Source organism: Talpa europaea (genome assembly GCF_964194135.1).
Source record: "Talpa europaea genome assembly, chromosome: 3".
In the NCBI taxonomy this organism is placed as follows: Eukaryota; Metazoa; Chordata; class Mammalia; order Eulipotyphla; family Talpidae; genus Talpa; species Talpa europaea.
In genome coordinates this window covers 90,075,755-90,097,162 of record NC_140069.1, presented here as the reverse complement: position 1 = coordinate 90,097,162, position 21,408 = coordinate 90,075,755, and the positions used below count along the sequence as shown (strand labels likewise).

The 21,408-nt window shown below is 32.0% G+C and overlaps 1 protein-coding gene across 5 annotated transcripts in view; it reads left to right on the top strand.

The window, feature by feature from the left end:
- DGKB (diacylglycerol kinase beta) overlaps nt 1–21,408 on the top strand; it is a gene marked incomplete at both ends in the record, with an annotated part of 589,868 nt that overhangs the window by 417,447 nt on the left and 151,013 nt on the right. For all 5 annotated transcript variants that reach the window (XM_084230110.1, XM_084230108.1, XM_084230109.1 and 2 more), the window contains 2 exons: nt 8,523–8,613; nt 20,083–20,278. In XM_084230110.1, coding sequence (XP_084086236.1) covers nt 8,523–8,613; nt 20,083–20,278 — 287 coding nt within the window. The remainder of the gene's footprint in view (nt 1–8,522; nt 8,614–20,082; nt 20,279–21,408) is intronic.

Below are 21,408 nucleotides of genomic sequence, written 5' to 3'. Positions count from 1 at the left end.
TTTTCTAGAGATTTCAGATGTCATTTGTATTTTAATACATAGGCAAATATCATTAAACAGGGTTATTTACTTTAATAATGTTGACTCTTTCTCATAGTTGTTGAGTCTACAAAATTGTGAATAAATTGATATTCTGGTTATAAGGAATTGTGCATGTATCAGAACAGAAAACCAGAGTCGTCTTTTCTGTAACTGTATGAAGACTACTACATTTAATTAACTTCCCTGAAACTGAGAACAAGAATGAGAGTCAGAGAGAGAGAGAGTAAGATAGTCTAATAGGTGAATAGTAGAGAATATAGCAAATAATTCTATCACTGTTTATCTCAAAAATTTTGTTTTGTATTACCCAGCTAGTTGTCCCTGCCACTTAAGAAGGCTGATAGATTTTACAGTAGACCTCCAATTGGGCAATACCTTGATTATGTTATCTTACTTCTGTCCATCCTTACGTTGGTAAATGCAAAAGCATAATTGTATACTGGCTACTCCGAAGTAATCAGTCTTTTATTCAGTTGCTCAAGTTTACCAAGTCATAAAGTGTATATGCCACTTAAAAATAGAGGGGCGGTGATGACAGTTTCTCTACAGGAATTAGAATACACAATTACATAATTTAAGACATTTTATTCATGATCATTAAAATCCATGGAAAGCTAAATTAACTTCCAGATTACTTGGTAACTCTAGAATTAGTGCAAAGGGAATGAATTTTGGAATTGTTACCTAGTGACTTTGGAAAACCTCACCAGTTTCCTTCCTCAAGGATGTCTTGTTACAACTTTTGCTATGTAAACTTTTACAACAACCTGTAAACCTCCCTTTTAGTACTTATCACAGTTATTAAGTAATGGAATATATTTTTCCTGACTAGAAATAAAGTTATGAAATCAGAGATTTCTGCATATAAATGTAATTCCAGTGCAATCAGAGTACCATAGCTAGAGTATGGCTCAGAAAGTTAACTAAATGAATTCCTGTCGCCCCAGACAGGTGTGAAGCCTGGCTTCCCCGGGTGTCCAGTTAGCCATGGAGACATGCTAATTCCTGCACTTGTAGTGCCTTCCTCTTTTTGCTTTTACACCATACAGTATTTAAGACATTTTTTGTGGTGGGAACTGTTTCATTTATGAATACACTAATCTATTTAAACTGGACCTTTATATTGAGACATACAAACCCTGTATTTTATTTATTGGTTTTAGTTAGATGCCACATGTTCCTGCTTATATTAGTGAGAAATACTGTACCTTAATCTTTTCTGCACATAATCTTAGATATCTTGGTATATTTTATTAATTCAAACATTACAAGGTGATTCTATTTCTAACTTATTGAGTATAAGATAAGAGGGAGTGATGAAATATGAACTTATCAGGTGATTCCTAATCTGTACAGATTTTATTATCAGGATATCAGGATACAATCAGACACAAATTTAGTTTCAGATTCAAAAGAGGTATTTCATGAGATTATTTACCCCCAGTATTATTTTGTGTGCATGTGTGTGTGTGTATAACGTTTGTGTAAATAATTCTTAGAAAATTCAGGGGAATAACAAGTCAGATGAGGGAAGCATGAGCTTTACATATCGGATAAGCACAGGGAATTATGCTGAATAGAAATTCCGCATTTAACTTCTTTATTTCAGTTACACCAAATTTCACACCTAGAAAAATAACCTTGTATGACAAATGTATCACCTCATTTAGACTTTCCAAATATCTCATTTATTTTTTTAAACATTTATTTATTTATTTATACAAGCACTGGGTACAGTCAGAAACGCGGGAGGGTGAGAGAATTCACCAGAGCCAGAGCGGGGAACAGAACAGGCAGATGGATGAAATACACTGCTGAGGGGAGCAGTGGGCGCAGCAGGAGAGGTCTGCGCGCCATATGGGACCCTCACCAGCAGCCCGGAATCGAACAAGCGCTGCAGAGACTGTGAGCAGCTTCGCAGCCCTGCGCTCAACTGCTGCGCCACCAGGGGAGGTCCCAAATATCTCAATTATTAATAACACATGAAAAGTCTTTCTAAACAATAATGGGCTATGTTGGCTGCAGGTAATATATTACACAAAAATAATAATAATAAGAGTCTTATAAGTGTTACATGGGTAGAAAGCAAGGCAGATGGCTAAGAAGGCAGTTCCACCTTTTAAGGTACCTGGTTCCACATCTCTCAGTTTCCCTGGCTTTTCCTCAAGGATAACAAGATGGCTTCTCCATCTCTAATTATCAGATCCTTCCTTGACAACATGCAAAAACAAGAGAGGAGGAACTGAGCTTTCAATTTGTCCCTGTCTTTTTAACAGCGTAAAAAAATATTTCCAAGAAACGCACAGTATACTTCTCATTCTATTGGTCAGCTGTAGATTACATTGTCACCTTTAGCTGGTTTATTTTAGGTGAGGGGAATAAAAGCACTTTTAAAGCAGAAATAGGAACAAAGGAGCCATCTAATGATGAACCATCTGACCTATAACATTTTCCTTACAGCATAGAAAAAAGTTTCAGGTGATGTTGCATTCATTATTTTATTTAATGAGAGAGACAGTAGAAGAAAAAAAGCTAGATTTTCTTGAGTTAGTTTTTGCTATCCTTCCCAGGGATGAGAGAATGACTTACAAGCCTCATTCAGTTCTGCTATGACAGTGTCTTACTCAATAACAGTAGCAGTCATTGCAATTAGTTGACCTTCCAAATATTTTTTTAGGAAAAGTTTAATGACTATGAACTATTTCTTTTAATTGTAAAAACCTATTTATTATTAACATATATCCAGTTATAAACATGCTTGGCCATGACTTAAACATTTTATAGATATATTTTACATCTCATATAATTATTAACTTATTGTTCTATGGAGATGATTGTGTATAAATGTGTATAAATATATTTCTTTAATATAGACTCAGTAGTGTGGCTTTTATGTTTTTCTATTCTTTCCTAATTACTTCTAATGTGCAATAAAAAGCAGAAAAAGGAACATTTAGGAAAGAATAGATAGTATTTTGATAGAAAGTTCTTATATGCCAAAAAACCCCACTTATATAACCACACATTCTTCCTCCTTTTTAAAGAGACTTGAAAAAACATACCAAAGCATTTGATCTTGGGAGCATCCTTTTCATATACTTACATATGAGAAACTTTCTTTATTCTTGTAAAAGTAATTTAGGTTAAAAATTATATTTTTAGAATATTCATCTTTTTTTTTACAAACCAAGATGAAGTATTATATGACTCTTTCTGAAGTTTCTATAGCTCATTTATTGTCTCCTGGGAACTTAACAAGCATATTTTATGAATGAGCATTAGATGCAAGCATTGTTATATGTCATTTTTTAAAAATTATATCTTTACCTGTTGTTTGGAGACATGAAAAATGTTTTCTCTCTTTGGTATGAATATAAAATGTCCCTACTGTAGTCATTACAGCTGTGTTTCTTCCTTATGAAATAATATCATCAACATTATTCTCTTGCTATGAGACAAGTATAAATTGCTGCTTAAAAAATCATGGGTGGGAGGGTTTCCAATGTATTTCTTTTTAGAAAATAATAATGACGTAAATATAGGGTCACTGTTATGGCTAGTATGCTTATGTGGTTAGTAATTACATAAAATTGTAGCTTCAAATTTCTACAAGCAAATATGTTAACTCCTTAAATATTTACATGTTTGATCCTATGCTATTTTATAAATTGAAGTCAAAGTTCCTATTTTTCCCAATATTTCAAGCTTTGAACAACCTTTTTTGTTACCCTTTCTTGGTGAATTTATAGTTGCCAATCAAAGAAAAAGTTAAATTGCTGATTTCCTTTGAGTTGGGTGTGGACATAGTTCTTAACAAATACCTATTACTGTAGCTCATTTAGATGGCATTTATTTTACAGGAGATTTCAAAAGGTGGCCAAAAAAACATAGACTACAATGTCCCTAGTGTCCCTGTTCTTGACCCCTGAGCTAACCAGTAGCTACTCTGCTGTTTTGCTTGCTTCCCCAGCAGGGCTCCCTCCTTGAGCTGCCGCTTTCAGATGCTGCTTGTCCACTGGTGAAATCAGGCCCCACAGGGGCCTTTCCATTTGACTTGTGGTGTATTTTTAAAAGTAATACCTCACTACATTTAGGAATAAATGAGTAACCCTATAACCAATGTTTAGTGTAATGTCTCCTGGCAATGAAAAACAAATAAAACTGAATTGATTCTATGACATAAATGTACCACTTTAAACACTTACCCTATTGCTATAAGTCAATAGTACTGCATCTCTCATTACCAACATTGTTAGCTAAGTTCGAAAGTCCTGCTATATTTCTGGGGTATTCAATCAAATGATGAGACTGATTTTTATTATTGAAACAAAGTAACTAGTTGTTAGAAATTATTGTTCTCCATGTAAAAATAATTTTAAAACCGGATTTTAAATGACTTGAAACACTTTCATAATAGGACAAAAATGAAAGAAAGCTAATAACGATGAGAATTCTGAAACATTAATGAGTAAAAATAAATTGATTTTTTTAATTCCATTTTAACCAAGCTACTTAGGACAATATGTTTTTGCTTTCATTTGAAAAACAAAGATTTATCTTCTCATACAATGAACATTTCATCCATGCAATAAAGATAAAATCACTTCATTAAGGGTACTTGAAAAAAGGATTCAAGTGTTTAATAAAAGACTTTCAGTTTTACACATATTATGAACTTCTTGTTTTATCTATATCACCACTAAATACATTAAAGTAATGTGGAAATTCACCTGTGAGAGAAAAAGTTGACCTTTAAGTATAATATTACTGAATTAAAATTGTGTGTGTTTATGACTCTTGAGTTTTTGATAGTAAGATAAATGAGGTGATTTCACCCCTCTCTTTATGTTTGCATCTTTGTTAGAGAAGATTTCTACATCTAATTAGGCTCCTTCGTATTCGTTTTGGGAAATTCACTAAGAATTCATATATTGTTTGTTTTGTTTTATCTTTGCTGCATTAACATTACTTAGCTGACAAAAGTCAAAACAAAAAAAAATGTAAATCAGGAAAAAATTTTCCAAGAAAATATATTCCTAGAAATCAAGTGGCTTATTTGAACGTTTAGTAGTTGAAGATCTAAATATTAACTCTGTGTTATAATGGCAAGAGTAATGTTTTTGTATGAACAAGGTCCTGATATTACACATTTCCCTGAGGACATGTAAAAGCAGCAAAATTACTGTTAGTAAGAAAATATCTGCTATGTGGGAGCTAATTTCTTTATTTTTTACCAGAACATCTGGTAACCAAGTAGTTTAAATATTAAATTGAAACCTGTACACTTGCAATTAAATTAATTGAAATAAGTTTTAGTGTATTAATAACTAAAATTTTCAAAACTATGAATGACTTTTTTTAAGACATGCTACCTGCAATCACAAAACTTAACAACACAATAACTTTGACCTTGGTGTGAATATTTCATAGTGGCTAAAGTGTTCAGTTACCTTACTCTTAAAGTCCCAAAATGAATGCTTTTTCTGACAAATTTGAGTTTGAATTATTTGGATCATTTTCTAATGTGAGCCATAAAAATAAAGAGAATACATGCTAAAATGTGCTCTTTTTTTGCATTTCTACAACCTAAAGACTAGTTTGGTTGGAAAAAATAAAATTTAACAGCTTTTAATTTGTCATGTGAAATCTGATTCTATGTGCTTTTTATTACCTCCATATATTTATCTAAGTGAAACATAAAATGGTTGTAATAATGGGGAATTTAAAGCAGTTTTGCACATGAGCAGTAATGCTAACTAATATGGTGAATAAAGACTGAATGTAAATTCTCAGAATTTCTGCTTTTTGTGATGTGTTTGCTAAAATGAATTCATCTTGGCTAGTAGATACAAAATCAACATCCTAATTAAATTTTGGAAAATTATGAGGGACAGAATTAGAGAAAAAAAGGAATAATTATTTATGTGCAATCACAAGCCACATATATACATAATTTTCAAATTAAAATACATTGTGTATTATATAATAGAAATTGTCAAAATATAAACTCACAGCCCTTCTTTTGCTGGACCAATACTCTGCTGTTCCGACATACACATCCAGAGATCACTTATATATGCAGAAATCAGAATAATCTAGTACCAGTCATTTCCATTGATTTTCTTCTTTTATGTCTCTTGAGTTGAGCATTTCCCCCTTTCTTGCCACATGGTTTAGGGCCTTAATCATATTTTGTTTGTAGTATTCCAGTAGCTGTATTTCCATCAACAACAGCAGCATTTCAACATTCCAGTCTCCTTATTCATTTCTGCTACATGTATTTGTCCATAAAACAAAGGTGACCATATCACTTCATTTCATATTAACTTCTCCACTTTTTATCTTTGATATCAGCACCAAATCCATTACCTTGGCATGCACATTCCAGAACAGACCCATATTAGTCTGTGAGCATTTCGGTTAAGTCATACTGTCTCCTAAATACACCTACAACTTGTCTCACCTTCCTCCTTTGTTGCCTTCTCTTCTAAAGTCTTTTGAACTCCTCCAATTAAGAGTGATTGATTGATTCAATATAGGGCAGTTCCAAAATGCTTTGTTCTTATTTATTACTATTGTGTATACCCCAATCTTACAGTATTCTGAGCTCCGTGAAAACAGAATTGCACTCATATTTATATATTTAAACATTAACGTAGTAACATTGAAATGAATGTTTTCACTATACATTTGTTGAGTGAATGAATGAATCTGAGAAGGTCCAGATAAAAGGCCAACACAATAATATTATTAGAAAAACTTGCTGCATGTAGAAGGATAGTTCCAAATTGTCACAAAGCTTCAACTAATTACTATTCTTAGGATGTCTTGAGACAACCTCATACAGACCTATATTTTCTTCTCAATTTTCATCAAACTGATTTTTTATTTTGCATAACTTCAGCAAGCATATAAATTTGCAAAAGTACATTCATTCTATAAAGTTGATATGCATGTAGGCTCACAGATTTTGGTGCTAAATATTTACTCCTGTTATGTCTAATTACTAATAATCCATTTTTATTTAATCAGATATATGAGTCCAGGCCATAACCTAAGGAATATATTCTCTTAAAAAGGATAAGAATTCATTGTGCTTAAATCCTATGAAACCTGCATTGATTTTCATAATACCTCCCTGAATATGGTAATTGATACAAGAAGGGCTAATGAAAATTTTGTAAGCAAATCAAACCTTGAATGAGGCTAAATATTATTAAATATGTATAGACAAGATTATCTTTATAATTTGCAAGTTCATATTAGAGAGCTCTATTCAGCATAGCATAGTAATAATCACTGTACCACCCTACATTTTCTATAGCTAATAATAGAGTAATTGACTGATAATATCTATTAATAGAATAACTAACTAATGTAAGGTTGAATTAAGTAAATGATTCTTGCCAGATTTTTTAATTGTTGGAATATTTTATGTTCTAATATGAAAAGTACGTTATTATTTATAAGCTAAAAATATGTAATTTTATGAAACATGTTTGAATATCATTAAAATTTCTTTTTGTTTTGTTTTCATGTGTGAAAATATACATCTCATTTTACCTGTATTTTCTTCTAATTGAAGTCATGATGCCTTATTAGAATATGTGTAATTAAAAACTGCATTTTTTCATAAGAATGAATATTTAAATCCAATAATGGGTACTATAAAATTCTAGTCAATCTTTTTTAAATTACATTAAATGATGATAAGTATAATTGTCTGATACAAAGAACCAAAGATATGGTTATTGGATTGTGAGAAAAAAATACATTTTGTACATTGTACTTCCAGATTAATACTAAAATAACTTAAACTATTTTCTCTCTTTTGTTATATTGATAAAAATGTTTTATTACTCCTTTATATCACTTATACTGTGTTATAACTTCCCGCTATTGTTCATATAAAGGAGGATATCTTTTTATAAAAATTAATAATTATACCAAAATTGCTAAATTTTATCTATATGGATAATGACAATTTTTTTTCTTTTTAATGTGCCATTCAGTCACGCCAAATTCCAATGAATACAGTCATCTTGAAGAATTTAGCATATTTAAGCTTAGTTTATTTTTTCTCATGAGAAACCCATGTTTTTTTCTATTTATGATTAAAGAGCAACTGTAAAATCAAATTGTCTAAAAACATCCTGAGTATCAAAACACTAATAAATGTATGTGTACAGATATATAGATATATAGATATAGATATATTTAAATCTGAGGAGCCAGTATATGGAAAAGTCAAAGATATACTTGAAACTGTCAGATCAACACTTGCTATGAGCCCTTCAGGTATAATTCTACAACTTGACACCAACATTTAAGCTTTGAAAATTATATGACCATTTATTACATTAAAGATGGTACATGTCTTCAAATCTTTTCTATCACTTATAATACAAGACAGAACTACCCTATTAATTTTTTTTCTTCTGTTATAAATAATAATCTATCCTGCTTCTTCCCTTTTTCAGAATGAAGAACAAATTTTGGTATTTTGAGTTTGGCACCTCTGAAACCTTCTCAGCCACCTGCAAGAAACTACATGAGTCTGTAGAAATAGAAGTAAGAAAAATTCATTTATTTTATGAAATGACTTGAGTTTGATTACATAGAAATGATCATATTTCATGCAATTCATATAGCTTTACCCAAAATTCTAAATATTCATTTTTCTGTTCTTCTTGTGAATCTATTACTATCTGAAATAGTAGGATAAAATTAAGTTTGGGTCTGAATTGTTTTAATACTGTGCAAAAGAATGAGACATCGCTTCAGAAATCCATGGAGAAGGTAGTGGGCGTAGTGTGGATAGGAAAACTTGACATAAAAGAAAGTAGGTGAAGAGAAAAAAATGTTGCAAGGTAACATTAAAAAACTTATTATTTTTAGGTCTCAGTATCTTATAACCTTTAAAAACAGTTCACGGAAATTGTACTTACTTTCAAGAATAAAGGTTAAAAAATATACTTTTCCATTCCATTCCCATTCATTAGCTAGATTTCCTTAGTTCCCAGGCTTGCCATCTCCCCATTACCTTTACAGGAAGGGGAAATGCTGAGAGAGAGCAAAGAGAGCAAGAAAAGATACACTTTAAAAAGATCTTACCAAAGCCTACCAAAAGTATATAGAAAATGTAGGACTAAAAATTTTGGAAATAGGTTAGAAAAGAAAATGACTTCATTTTATCAATTTTGGGGATTAAAGGAAAAGTTATATGTTAATATGTGGTAAATACTAACCAAAAGAACAGAATTAAAAAATATGAACACCTAATGACTAGTGACTATGAATTGGGAACTATTGAATTCAGTACTTTTCAAAGTAAATTGCAAAATAAATGAATAACATCTACTGAGACAGAACACGTAAGTGATATATATTCAGGTAATAGTTTGGCAAACAAAAGTGGTTATGGACCACATAGGATCACAATGGCCTCGGTAGTTTTTCCTTAACCTAGATTTCTCATTTACTGTTAATAATAATGACAGCAAAAGTAATACTATTTCAGACTGTAACCTTTTTAGACCTTTTTTGGTCATGGAATGAAAAACGTTCTTCATGACTGAATCATATTGTAATGCTTAAAAGGAATATAATCAGAAAAGGTGAAGAGCTTGGGCCCAATGTGAACTTTCTGTGACTACTATACTTGAAAAGATAAGTGTGTGTGTATGTAAAACACAGACACATATATAGTGATATATATAGTGATATAAAATAATGTAGTTATATATGTAATGCATACTATAGACATTATAAAGTCTCTAGCTTCAAATAATTTTAAATGTTCTTTATATAGTAAGTTTTAAGTATTCCTTACCCTCAGGAACCTATGCACAAAGAAAATCTGTAGCAGAAGGCAAAGGTGAACAAAAGTGAAAGTCTGGCTACTGCTTGAGTATAGGGTAAATGATCTGAAGCCTCTTCAACACCTATTTACTTTATATTACCCCTGGACACAGGTTGACAAAAAACATCTAGAAGAGACATTTCTTTTTCATGTATTGTAAAGTTCAATACTGTCAACATGTAATTTCTTCACAACTGGACCTACTAGTTCAATTTATCCAATCAAAATCCCAACAAATTATATTGTGGTTATCAGCAAACTGATTATATGTGGAAAGTAAAAAAGACACAGAATAGCCAATAAATTTTTGAAGAAGAAGAAGAGTTGGAAAACTAATATTACCTGATTCCAGGAATTACCATAAAGCTGTGTTATATACAAACTAGTGTGCTATTGATGAAAGAATAGACAAATCAATGGAGATCCCAGAACTAGAACCCCATAGATACCATCAGTTGATCTTTGATGGAAGAGGAAAGATAAAACAATGGAGCAAGAAGGTCTTTTAGACAAATGTGCTGAAACAACTGGATATCATATGCACATATTAAAAAAAAAGTTAACAAAAGTAAACTCAAAATAGATCTCAGACCTACATGTAAAATGCAAAACTATAAAAATTCTGGAAGGTGAAATGAAATAAAATCTAGATGACATTGGATATGGACATGTCATTTTGGATACAATACCAGATTGATAAGCTGGACTTTACTAAATTTGAAACATCTGCTCTGTGGAAAACAATCTAAAGAAAATGAGTAGAGAGTCATATACTAAGAGAAAATATTTGTAAGCGACACAGCAGATAAATATTATTCAAAGAACTTGTAAATCTCAACCAAAGAAAAAAACAATCCCATTGACAAATGGGCCAAAGATCTTAACAGACCCTCTCAAAAGAATATACAGTTCACAAATAAGAATATGTAAAGATGTTCACATCATATGTCATCAGAAAAATGCAGCATTGTAAAATGTAAAGAACAATAATGAGATACCATTGCATACTTATTAGAGTGGTCAAAATCTGGAATACTAAAAACACAAAGTGCTAGTGAGAATGTGAAGCAGTAGGAACTCTCATACATGTTGGTAAGATGGCAAATTGGTGTTCACGTTGGACAGTTTTGTGGTTTCTTTCAAAATTAAACATATCATTTCCATATGATGCATCGATCATGATTACTGGCATATCCTGAAGAGTTGATAATTCATATCAACACAAAAATCCGCACTTGGATGTTTATACCAACTTTATCATTGCCAAAATTTGGAAGCAACCAGTAGATTAATGGATGAATCAACTATGGTATATACAAACAATGGAATAATACTTGGCTCTAAACATAAGTTTAGCTCTATCAAGCATACTAGCATACAAGTATCACATACTTAGCTCCATCAAACTATGAGAAGACATAAAGGAAACTTAAATGCATATTCCTAAGTAAAAGATGTCAAACTGTAAAATGTACATGCTATGTGATTCCAATACATGACATTCTGGAAAAGGTAAGACAATTAAAATGTGACAGCAAAAAGATCAGGGTTGTAGGAAGGGAGGAATGAATGAGTAGAACAAAGAGAATTTGTAAGGTCATGAAAATGTTCTGTATGATGCTATGATGATGAATAAATATCAATATACATTTCTTTAACTCCACAGAATGGATTTAACCAAAAGTAAACCATAAAGCTGTGTTATATAAGAAAAGCTGTGTTATATAAGTAAACCATAAAGCTGTGTTATATTGTTTTTTATAAGAAATTTTTAAAGATTTATTTTTGCATATAAGAACTGGGGTATGGACCAGTGATGCAGGGGGTGATAGGATTCGCCAGAGATACGGTGGGGAGCAGAACAGGTGGATCTACTGAAATACGCTGCTGAGGGTAGCAGCAGGCAAGACAGGAGAGGTCCGTTGTGCCACGTAGGTTAGCTCCCTGGTCAGGGATTGAACTCAGGCCGTTATGGTGATAATGCTGAGTCTTAACCCCTAGGCCACCAGGGATACCCAACCATACTTTAAGTTATGGATTTGGGGTGATAATGATGGGTTAATATAAATTTATAAATTGTATCCAATGTATCCACTCTACTGTGAGATGTTAATAATGAGTGAGACTTAATGTCGAGGAAGCAGGTATTGGAAAATCTTTATATCTGCTTTCGGTTTTACAATGAAAGTTAAACTTCTCTAAAAAATGTCTTCATTAAAAGGAAACCAAAACATTGATTAATAGAATAATATTGTATGTGCTGCAAAATGAAATATATTCAAGGAAAACATTATGTTATATACTAAAATGTATTTGAAGAAAATAAATGTGGAAAACGTTGATTTTAAGGTTATAAGTAATAAAATTGAAGGTTTTTTTTTTACATTGTTTTACATCTTATAGAAAAGTTCTTCAAAATTTTCCCCCCATTAACTCTAGGCAACTGAACTAAGTTATTCTTCTTAGGGTCATGTTCCTATGTGCCCTTCAGGTCTGTCTTCCCAATTCTGCATTTACTGGCTTATTCTGATAACCACTACAATAGCATTTATAAATTAGAACCAGCACTGGCTGTGTACCCCCCATTCTATTGTTGCATATCTTGAAATACTGTTAAAATTCTATGCATTTACCTCAATTCTTAAACTTGGTGTGTGTGTGTGTGTGTGTGTGTGTGTGTGTGTGTTTGAACAAGAGAGAGTTTGTATGTGTACAGAGGGCAATGCAAAATCGGCTTCTCTACTCACTTTTTAATGAATCCAGTCTATCATATTAGCAGAATGCGCCTATCTACCCTCAAGGTTACTTCATAATTAAATATAACAAAAATAGCAATTTGGAAATTTGATTCTGGTTGCTGTTGCTTCCTATTTGACCTAAAATTATACCCTATGGTTTGAAAAATATATAAAGGAGAATAAAACCACTTAGTACAGGAGTACCTCACTAATGAATATATATTTTATTGGCAACATCTTCAAAATATATCATCTGCTCTTAGTCCCATTATATCACATTTCACGCTCATATAAAAAGCTTTTCCCAAGAGGAGTGAATACTTGAAATCATATGAATATCATGAGATAATAGTTGATAATAATAACAGCTAAAATTTATCTATTATTAAACTATTCCTCATGCATAGTGCCTAGCAATGTAATACATTATCTCATTTAGTTTTAGTAAAGATTCTATGAATTGGAGAGATTCTATTATATATCTACACTGGAGAGATAAGCAAATGAGCATTTTTTAATTAATATAAGAACAAAAATTATGTTGCCAAAATATTTAAAAATATTTAAATATAACTTAAAGAATCATTTGGAGATTCTATAGGCATTTATTATTGTAAATTATATATAATGTAATATATAGTGCTGATATATTTAATACATTTGTGTAATAAAATATACTGTATGTTAACATGTCTCTATATCATATTTATAGATATTTATTATATATGGAGGAAAATTCACAAGCTGAAAGTTTTGATTTTATAATTTCAGTGATTCTCTGTTCAAAAGATAAATTAAAAAGTAAAATGCAACATTTGAAAAATCAAGATAATATATTGAAAGCAAAGTTTTTGTATTGAATTTGGGGTGCAAAATTTAATACAACATTCAGATTTGAAGCTATACAGTTTGAGAATTTTTAATTTATTCCTTATATAAGGCAAAGTTCAGCTCATTCTCCAAAGTATTTAAGTCTTTGATTCTCAGTGAGTCTTGGAAGGATGATAGGTTTTAAGACTAAGAATGTTCATATAAAAATACTGAAATTTGTCTTAATGATTAGTAATTCTATAAAACCTAGATGACCTCAATGATTAACAAACGAGAGGAATGTCAAGGTTACAAAGTAAATTAGCAGATTTTTATTTCAAGCAATATGTGAAGCACAGAGTTTTAAAGTCAGTAGCATTTTTCCACTTAGTCTATGCCTAACTGTCATAGTCTATACTTAATTATCCTGGGTGCTCTTTCATCATTTAGAGAGTCTTAGCCTAGTCATAACACTCGCAAAACAGCATATTGTACAGGGGAATGTGAACTTGTGAATGAAAACTTTTCTTTTTTTAAGTCTTTTTATTTAGGCATGATTGGCATTCAGAAAAATGTGTATATTTTATGTGTAAAACTTGATTAGCTGGAAGACAAGTATACACCAGAGAAAGCACCAGTTTAATCAATATAGTCCTCATATCCAAATTTCTTCCTGGAAATAGAAAACCTTAATAAAACAAATACAAGCAGGAAATTAAAATACTGATCAAAAATCTCCCTACAAACAAAAACTTAGAGCAGATGGTTTTATTAGAGAGTTCTACTAAAGCTTCAAAGACAAACTCATACCTATTCTTCTCAAGGTCTTCCAAAAATTTAAGGAAGAAAGAATGCTTACAAACACATTTTATGAGACCAACATTACTCTGATTGGAAAAGCAGCAACAGACATCACAAAAAAAGTAAACTATAAAACAATATCCCTGATGAACATAAATTCAAAATTCTCAACAAAATTTTAGCAAACTGAGTTGAACAATATATTAAAAGGATCAGGGGATAAGTGGGATTTATTCCAGGATGCAAGAAAGGGTCAACATCTTCATCAAGCAATACCATTCACACATCAACAAAGGCAAAGCTAAATTCACACGATCATATCAATATATGCAGAGAAAATATTTGACAAGGTTTCTACATCCATTTATGATAAAAATGCTTTAAAAATGGGAGTAGAAGGAACATACCTCAGCATAATAAATGCCATATATGACAAATCCACAATAACATTATAACTCAGTGGTTAAAAGTTGAAAACTTTACCCCGAAACCATGTACAAGACAAGGATATCATACACTTTTATTATACCACAAAGTGTTGGAATTCCTTGCTAGAGCAATTAGGTAAGAGAAAGATTTTTTAAAAATCCAGATTAAACAGAAAAAATATTTAGAAATCTCTAAAGATCCAATAAAATACTACCAGAAACAGGGCCTTCCCGGTGGCGCAGCGGTTGAGCGCTGGGTTGCGAAGCTGCCCGCAACCTCTGCAGCACCCGGCTGATCCCCGGCTGATCCCCGGCTGATCCCCGGCTGATCCCCAGCTGATTCCCAGCGGATCCCCGGCCACCAGAGGAGGGTCCCGCATGGCGTGCAGACCTCTCCTGCCACCCGCTGCTCCCCTCAGCAGTGTACTTTGGTCCTTCTGCCTGCTCTGGTCCCCACTCTGGCTCTGGTGAATTCTCTCACCCGCCTGCACTTCTGACTGTACCCAGTGTTTGTATAAATAAATAAATAAATCTTAAAAAAAAAAAATACTACCAGAAACAATGGATTAGTACAGTGAAGTGCCAGGCTAAAATATCAATATACAAACTTCATTATGTACTACATGCAAACAACGAACTTAAAGAGAAAGAAATGAAGAAAACATCCCATTTATAGTTGCATTAAAAAAAAACAACTTATGTTACTAGGGATAACCTTAACAAAGGAGGTGAAAGACCTGTACAATAACAAACTTTAAGACTTTTTTTAAAAAAATAGAAAATGCAAATAAATGGAAAGGTATTTCCTGCTCATGGATTGGAAGAATTAACATTGTTAATATGGAAATCTTATATAAATAAATATATAGATTCAATGAAATCTCTGTCAATGTTAAATTGCATTATTTACAGAAACAGAACAAATATTGCTAAAATTTATATGGAATCACAAAAGACCCCCCCAAAGCCAAAGCAATTCTGACAAAAAAAGAAGAAAGGATGTATCACACTGTCAGATTTCAAACTACAGTACAAAGCTACTATAATTGAAATAATATGACACTGGAATACAAATAGATACACACACAGATCAATGGAATTGATTTGAGAGCACAGAAATAGACCCACACTTAAACAGAGAGATAATATACAACAAAGGAGCCAAGTATATATAGTGGACAAGGAAAATCTTCAACAACATGCCACATGCAAAAGTATGAAACCTAAACCACTATTTCACACAATACATAAAAGCGAACTCAAAATGGATTAAAATCTTGAATGTGATACCCGAACCATAAAATACATAGAAGAAAACATAGACACAGACTCCACGATATTTACATCAGATATGTCATTGGGAGGTGCATTCCAAAGGCTAGGGAAACAAAAGCAAAAATGGACAAATGGAACTACATCAAACTGAAAACTTTCTGCACACTGAAAGAAACTATCATTAAAAAAAAAAAAAAACACCCTACTGAATGGGATAAAATAGTTGCACATCATAAACCTGACAAGATATTAAGATCTAAAAAGAACTTATACAATTCAACAACAACAAAAAAAATTAAAAAACAATCCAAGAAGTTGACAGAAGATCTAGACACCTTTTCCAAAAAAAAAAAAAAAAAAAAAAATGCAGATGGCCAACCAGCATATAAAAATGTGCTCATTGTCATTTATCATCATGGAAGTGCAAATCAAACCTACAATGATATCACGTCACACCTGTAAGAATGACCCATATCAAAAAAACACAGAAATGTTGGCAAGAGTTTGGGGGTGGGGGGGTTAAAAAGGAAATCTGTGTAATTTTGTTGGAAATGTAGACTGGTCCAGCTCCTAAGGAAACAGTATTAGAGGTTTCTCAAAATATTAAGACTAGATCTACAATTCAATAATTCCAATCCTAAGTATCTACTGAAAAATATAAAAACACTAATTCGAAGGGATTTATGCACTCCTATATTCATGACAGCACTGTTTATAGTAGTCAAGTTATGATAGCAGTCTAAGTGCCCAATGGCAAATGAGTGAATTAAGAACATGTGGTTCTCTCTTTTTTGTGTGTGATTACATTCCAAAGGCTCTCTCTCTTTTTTTTTTTAATGAGATATCACTGATGACAGCACTGTATATGATTCAGAGGTATCTACAATTGGCACTTCCATTACCTTCATTAGACTTCCAGATAATACTAACATAACATAAAAGGCATGTTCTGAACCCCTATATCACAGTTTTGGTAGATAAAATGTATAAGATATATTTCAAAATGTGGAGCTTAATCACAGGGAAATTAAAAAGCACCTCAGCCTTTAAATATTGAAAAGATGCTATTAAACCATTTGCAGCTTTACTACTGTAGTTTTCTGCAAAAGTACAATTTTCTTACAAATTAAGTATGTATTTGTAAAAATGTCTTCTGAAGTTAGACTTAGATAAGTCATTTTAATCCTTGCTGTTTTATATAATGAATAAGGCAGTGTTTTTTATGTTTCATTCAGTAAAATTATGAATATTTTATCTGATCTTGGTATAGAATTAGACTCACTTTAGAAAAAATATTTATAGTTTACCATTAAACAGATTTTATCAAATTTATTATCCAAACACCTGTCCAGAGTTCTTCACATGTTTAGAATCTTTCTACTAAATGACATGTTAACTGAATATAACACACTAAATTTATAGATAAAAGCCTGGTCTAACACCTCTATATAGGATGGTGCAAGATGTATTTGTAAACTAAGACTGAAGTGCATTGGCAAAAAAAATAAAACATCATTTTTTGGTAAATTTATTTCTAAAATAAGATCTTCCATTTTAAAAATGCAAAGAGAACAATGACATCACAGCATTGCACTGTAAAAAACTCCAATCGTGCTATATGTTAACAACCTTTTTCTACATAATAAAAATATTCAGGATTTATTGACTAACTGAGGCTGTTAGCTTTTAAGCTTTTATATTCTTTTCCTCCGTAGCTACCTTTTTAAAAATCATAAATCTTCACAGCGGATGGAAATATTATCTGACACAGTAGTATAACTTGTTTATATTTCATAGCCTTCACCTCAGCTTTTATTTCCATGCACTCAACTGGTGTGCTACAACTCCTGGTCTCCATCAGAACTAGCCCTGAAAATTTCCAGACTAATGAACATAATGTTAAAGCAAACAGAGGAAGGTAGCCTGGGGTCAAGAACTAGTGGAAACGGATCATTAATAAATAGCAATTTATGTGAGTACATTGTCCTGCTCTCCTAGGGACCTCAGTGTTCTTCCTCAGTCCTTCCCCGGACTCGAGGGTTTTTTTTTTCCTTCTTCACTTTTCAGACCGCTGCTTCCTCTGTTCTCTTAAAATTACATGTGATAAGACTCTGAGAAGTGAAAACATGTATAATATCATGTATAAAAACTGACGTTTTTCAATTGGTATATGTAACTCCTCTAGTTCAATTAAAAAAAAAAAAACCTATTTGCAACATGCTCTCTTTTTCTGCAGATGAACAAAGGAATACTTCTTTACTAACTCTGAAAGTAACTTGTCACAGTGGGATTCTAAGGCCTAGTCAAATAATTGTCTTAGTGTACTACCTGCTGTGTTCAATATTGAGTGAAAATGGAAGCTAGGCCCTAACTTCAGCTTATTTCACAATTCTTCTGTTATTTAAATGATTTTAGTCAGTTTGGGGGAAGCCAGACCTTTATAAATTAACAGCAGGGAAATACCAAAGGTGTCAGATTGCATATTTATCATCTTTTTCGTGTAATACTTAAATATGTATTAAGAAGTGACTGACATAAATTAGGCAGATTTCAGAAGCCACAGGCCGTGGCTTGTAGAGGACCCCCTTCTGCTTGACATTTCATCCTTGTCAAAGATCAAATTATTTTAATTTAGGCTGCAAATTATAAGGAATGAAGACTTCTTTGTGGGAATTCCCTGTGGTAATCTGACTTTTGTTGTTACTGCTGCTTGTCAGTGTGCAAAAGATATAATATGCATGCAAATAAGGTTAAAAAATATGTACTATCTAATTATCCAGCCAGTACATTCCACTTGAAGACAGTGGGAGGCCTGACACACAGTATGTGTTTGATTCATTGAGGCCTGCAGGGTATTTACACAAGATTACTTTTAATTATGAAATTAATATCTGTTTATCTAGAATATATAGCGGTAAGTGAGTATACACATGAGCAGAATTCTTTAGTAAAAAGAAATCATCTTAATTTAATACATGAAAAGGAGGGGAAAAATCACTTGTTTTTTTTGGGGGGGGTTCATCATGTAGACCTTGGTTTCACCCTCATTGAAACAAATTGAATGAAAACTTGGCACTTTCTCTAGAATTTATTTCTGGCCTTGCCAAGTGGACTCAAGATGTGTTACTTTTTTTCACTGTTTTTATATTCTGGTGAACCAGGTGCATTATTAGATTCAGTGTGATGAGGCAAATCTGGGGAAAAAGACAATTCTTTTTAATCATCTTAGTAGAGCATTATCTCTTCTAGGTTCAAAACCATGATTACCATGGAGAACGATGAAGTTAGCATCAATGATTGTTCTCTAATAAGACATAGCAAATAAATCAATCCCGCAGATATACTTCAACTTATGAAATAAATATCACTAACAAAGTTATTTGTAAAGCAAAGTATTAAATGTGTACAATGTGTACTTCTTTTCTCATATTGACTTATAATGGAAGTCAGGAGATGTTGTCTGGTATATAATTATAATAACTACCACTTTAGAAAACTTGAAAGAATAAATTGTAATAATTCTAAAATGCCATATAGTCTTGTGGTTCACACATGTGCATTTGGGGAAATGAACAGAAAATGCAAAAAAATAAAATAACTAATCTGAATATCTCAAAGCATTGTCTGTTGGTAGTTTCCATATTTTTCATAATAAAGGGATATTGTCACCAAAACAAAACAAAATCAACTAGTTGTTTTACTTTTCAATCTCTTGTTCTATTGGGTATAAAATAATGGTGGGTTAGAGAATTATTTGGCATTTGGCTACTCTTGGCATTTCCCTCAGCCTGCCTGGTTCTTCATATTCATTTTGACAATTACCTCTTACTGCCTTTGATACTCAGCTTAGATAGAACTTATTCTAACCCAAGAATGCAGCCTTGTCACTCCAGTGTAATTTATAGTTCTTTAATTTTTTTGTTTTTTATTCTACTTTTCTCAAAAGTCTCCTAAGGTGCTTCCTTCTCTGTCCACAAAATAAGGCTGTAAGTTATGATTTTTTTTCTGCTTCACCAGTATTGCCTTGCAATATATTCTAAATAAGAGACAGTCATAATTTCTCTCTGAAATCTAGAAAAGAAAGATAAAATATCTCACTGTTTCTGTTTTCTTTTTTTCTGATCAGTGTGATGGAGTACAGATAGATTTAATAAACATCTCTCTGGAAGGAATTGCTATTTTGAACATACCGAGCATGCATGGAGGATCCAATCTTTGGGGAGAGTCTAAGAAAAGACGAAGCCATCGCCGAATAGAGAAAAAAGGATCTGACAAAAGGCCCACACTCACAGATGCCAAAGAATTGAAGTTTGCCAGTCAAGGTAAGTTTTATTAACAGTTAGTGGTTACTTCTTAATCTGATATCGAAAGGTATTTCACAATGAAAGCGTTACTGTGGTACTGTAATATATACATTTTTATAGTTTTTTTTTATATTTTCACATATGCATAAGCAATTAAGATAATTAAATGGATTCTAAAGTCATGTGTAAGGTGACTTCATTGTGCGTGTGATTTTTTTTATCCTTTATTCTCCTTTTTTGGATATAGCTTTGTCCACAGAAATAAAACTTTTGTGGCTATTTAGTAGAAGATAATACAGGATACATCATATGTTAAATTCCTCTGTAATGTGGTCATCTTGATCAGGATGTTTGAGATGCTGTATCAAGGGTTTGATGAAGGTTTTTTTCTAGGGTTGTGTAGCAAGAATTTTTATTCTTGGCTTTCTTCAGTCAGGATATGTCATTAAAGCTAACTTAAATTAAGATCTTGATCTAAATACCATATGTTATAGTTAAATATTCCACAATAAGTTTTGTTTATCTGCTACTATTTTTCAGTAAACTAATAACAAGTAGGAGACCTAGAAAACAGAGCAAATGACTCAAAATAGAATAGTGTGGTTCAGAATTTTCAACTCCCTTGTAATATTGAGACATAGCAACTAACTTTTGTTGATGGATTTTTATGAAGATATGAATTAATTTAATAATAGATCATCCCCCAATAATTTGTGTGCATTATACATAACATTGCTTTTACCTTCCAGAATACATTTATTGAGTTAGAAAGACTTGTAACACTTTTCTTAAAATCTTTCTACTAAATGAAATTTAATTTTATTAGGAGTCTAGTATGTATTCTTTTTACCCCCCCAGAAAAGAGTGTCTGTAGTTTATGGAATCAAGTATCCAGCCCAACAGAGTAAAAATTTAATTCAAAATGGCTTTCAGTAGCCAAGAAAACATGTTGGATCAGCTCAGAATAGCAAAATATGAAGAGGTTACATATAGCCTTAAGGACCCAATAAAAATAACAATTTTTTAAATAAAAGTGAGTGTGGCTGGTAGGCATGGTGGTGGCAGAAAATATGTTTTGGTATCATCAGATATCAGCTTCAAGTATTAGTAGCATGCAGTAACTTCTGTCATATGGAATTAGGTGACCA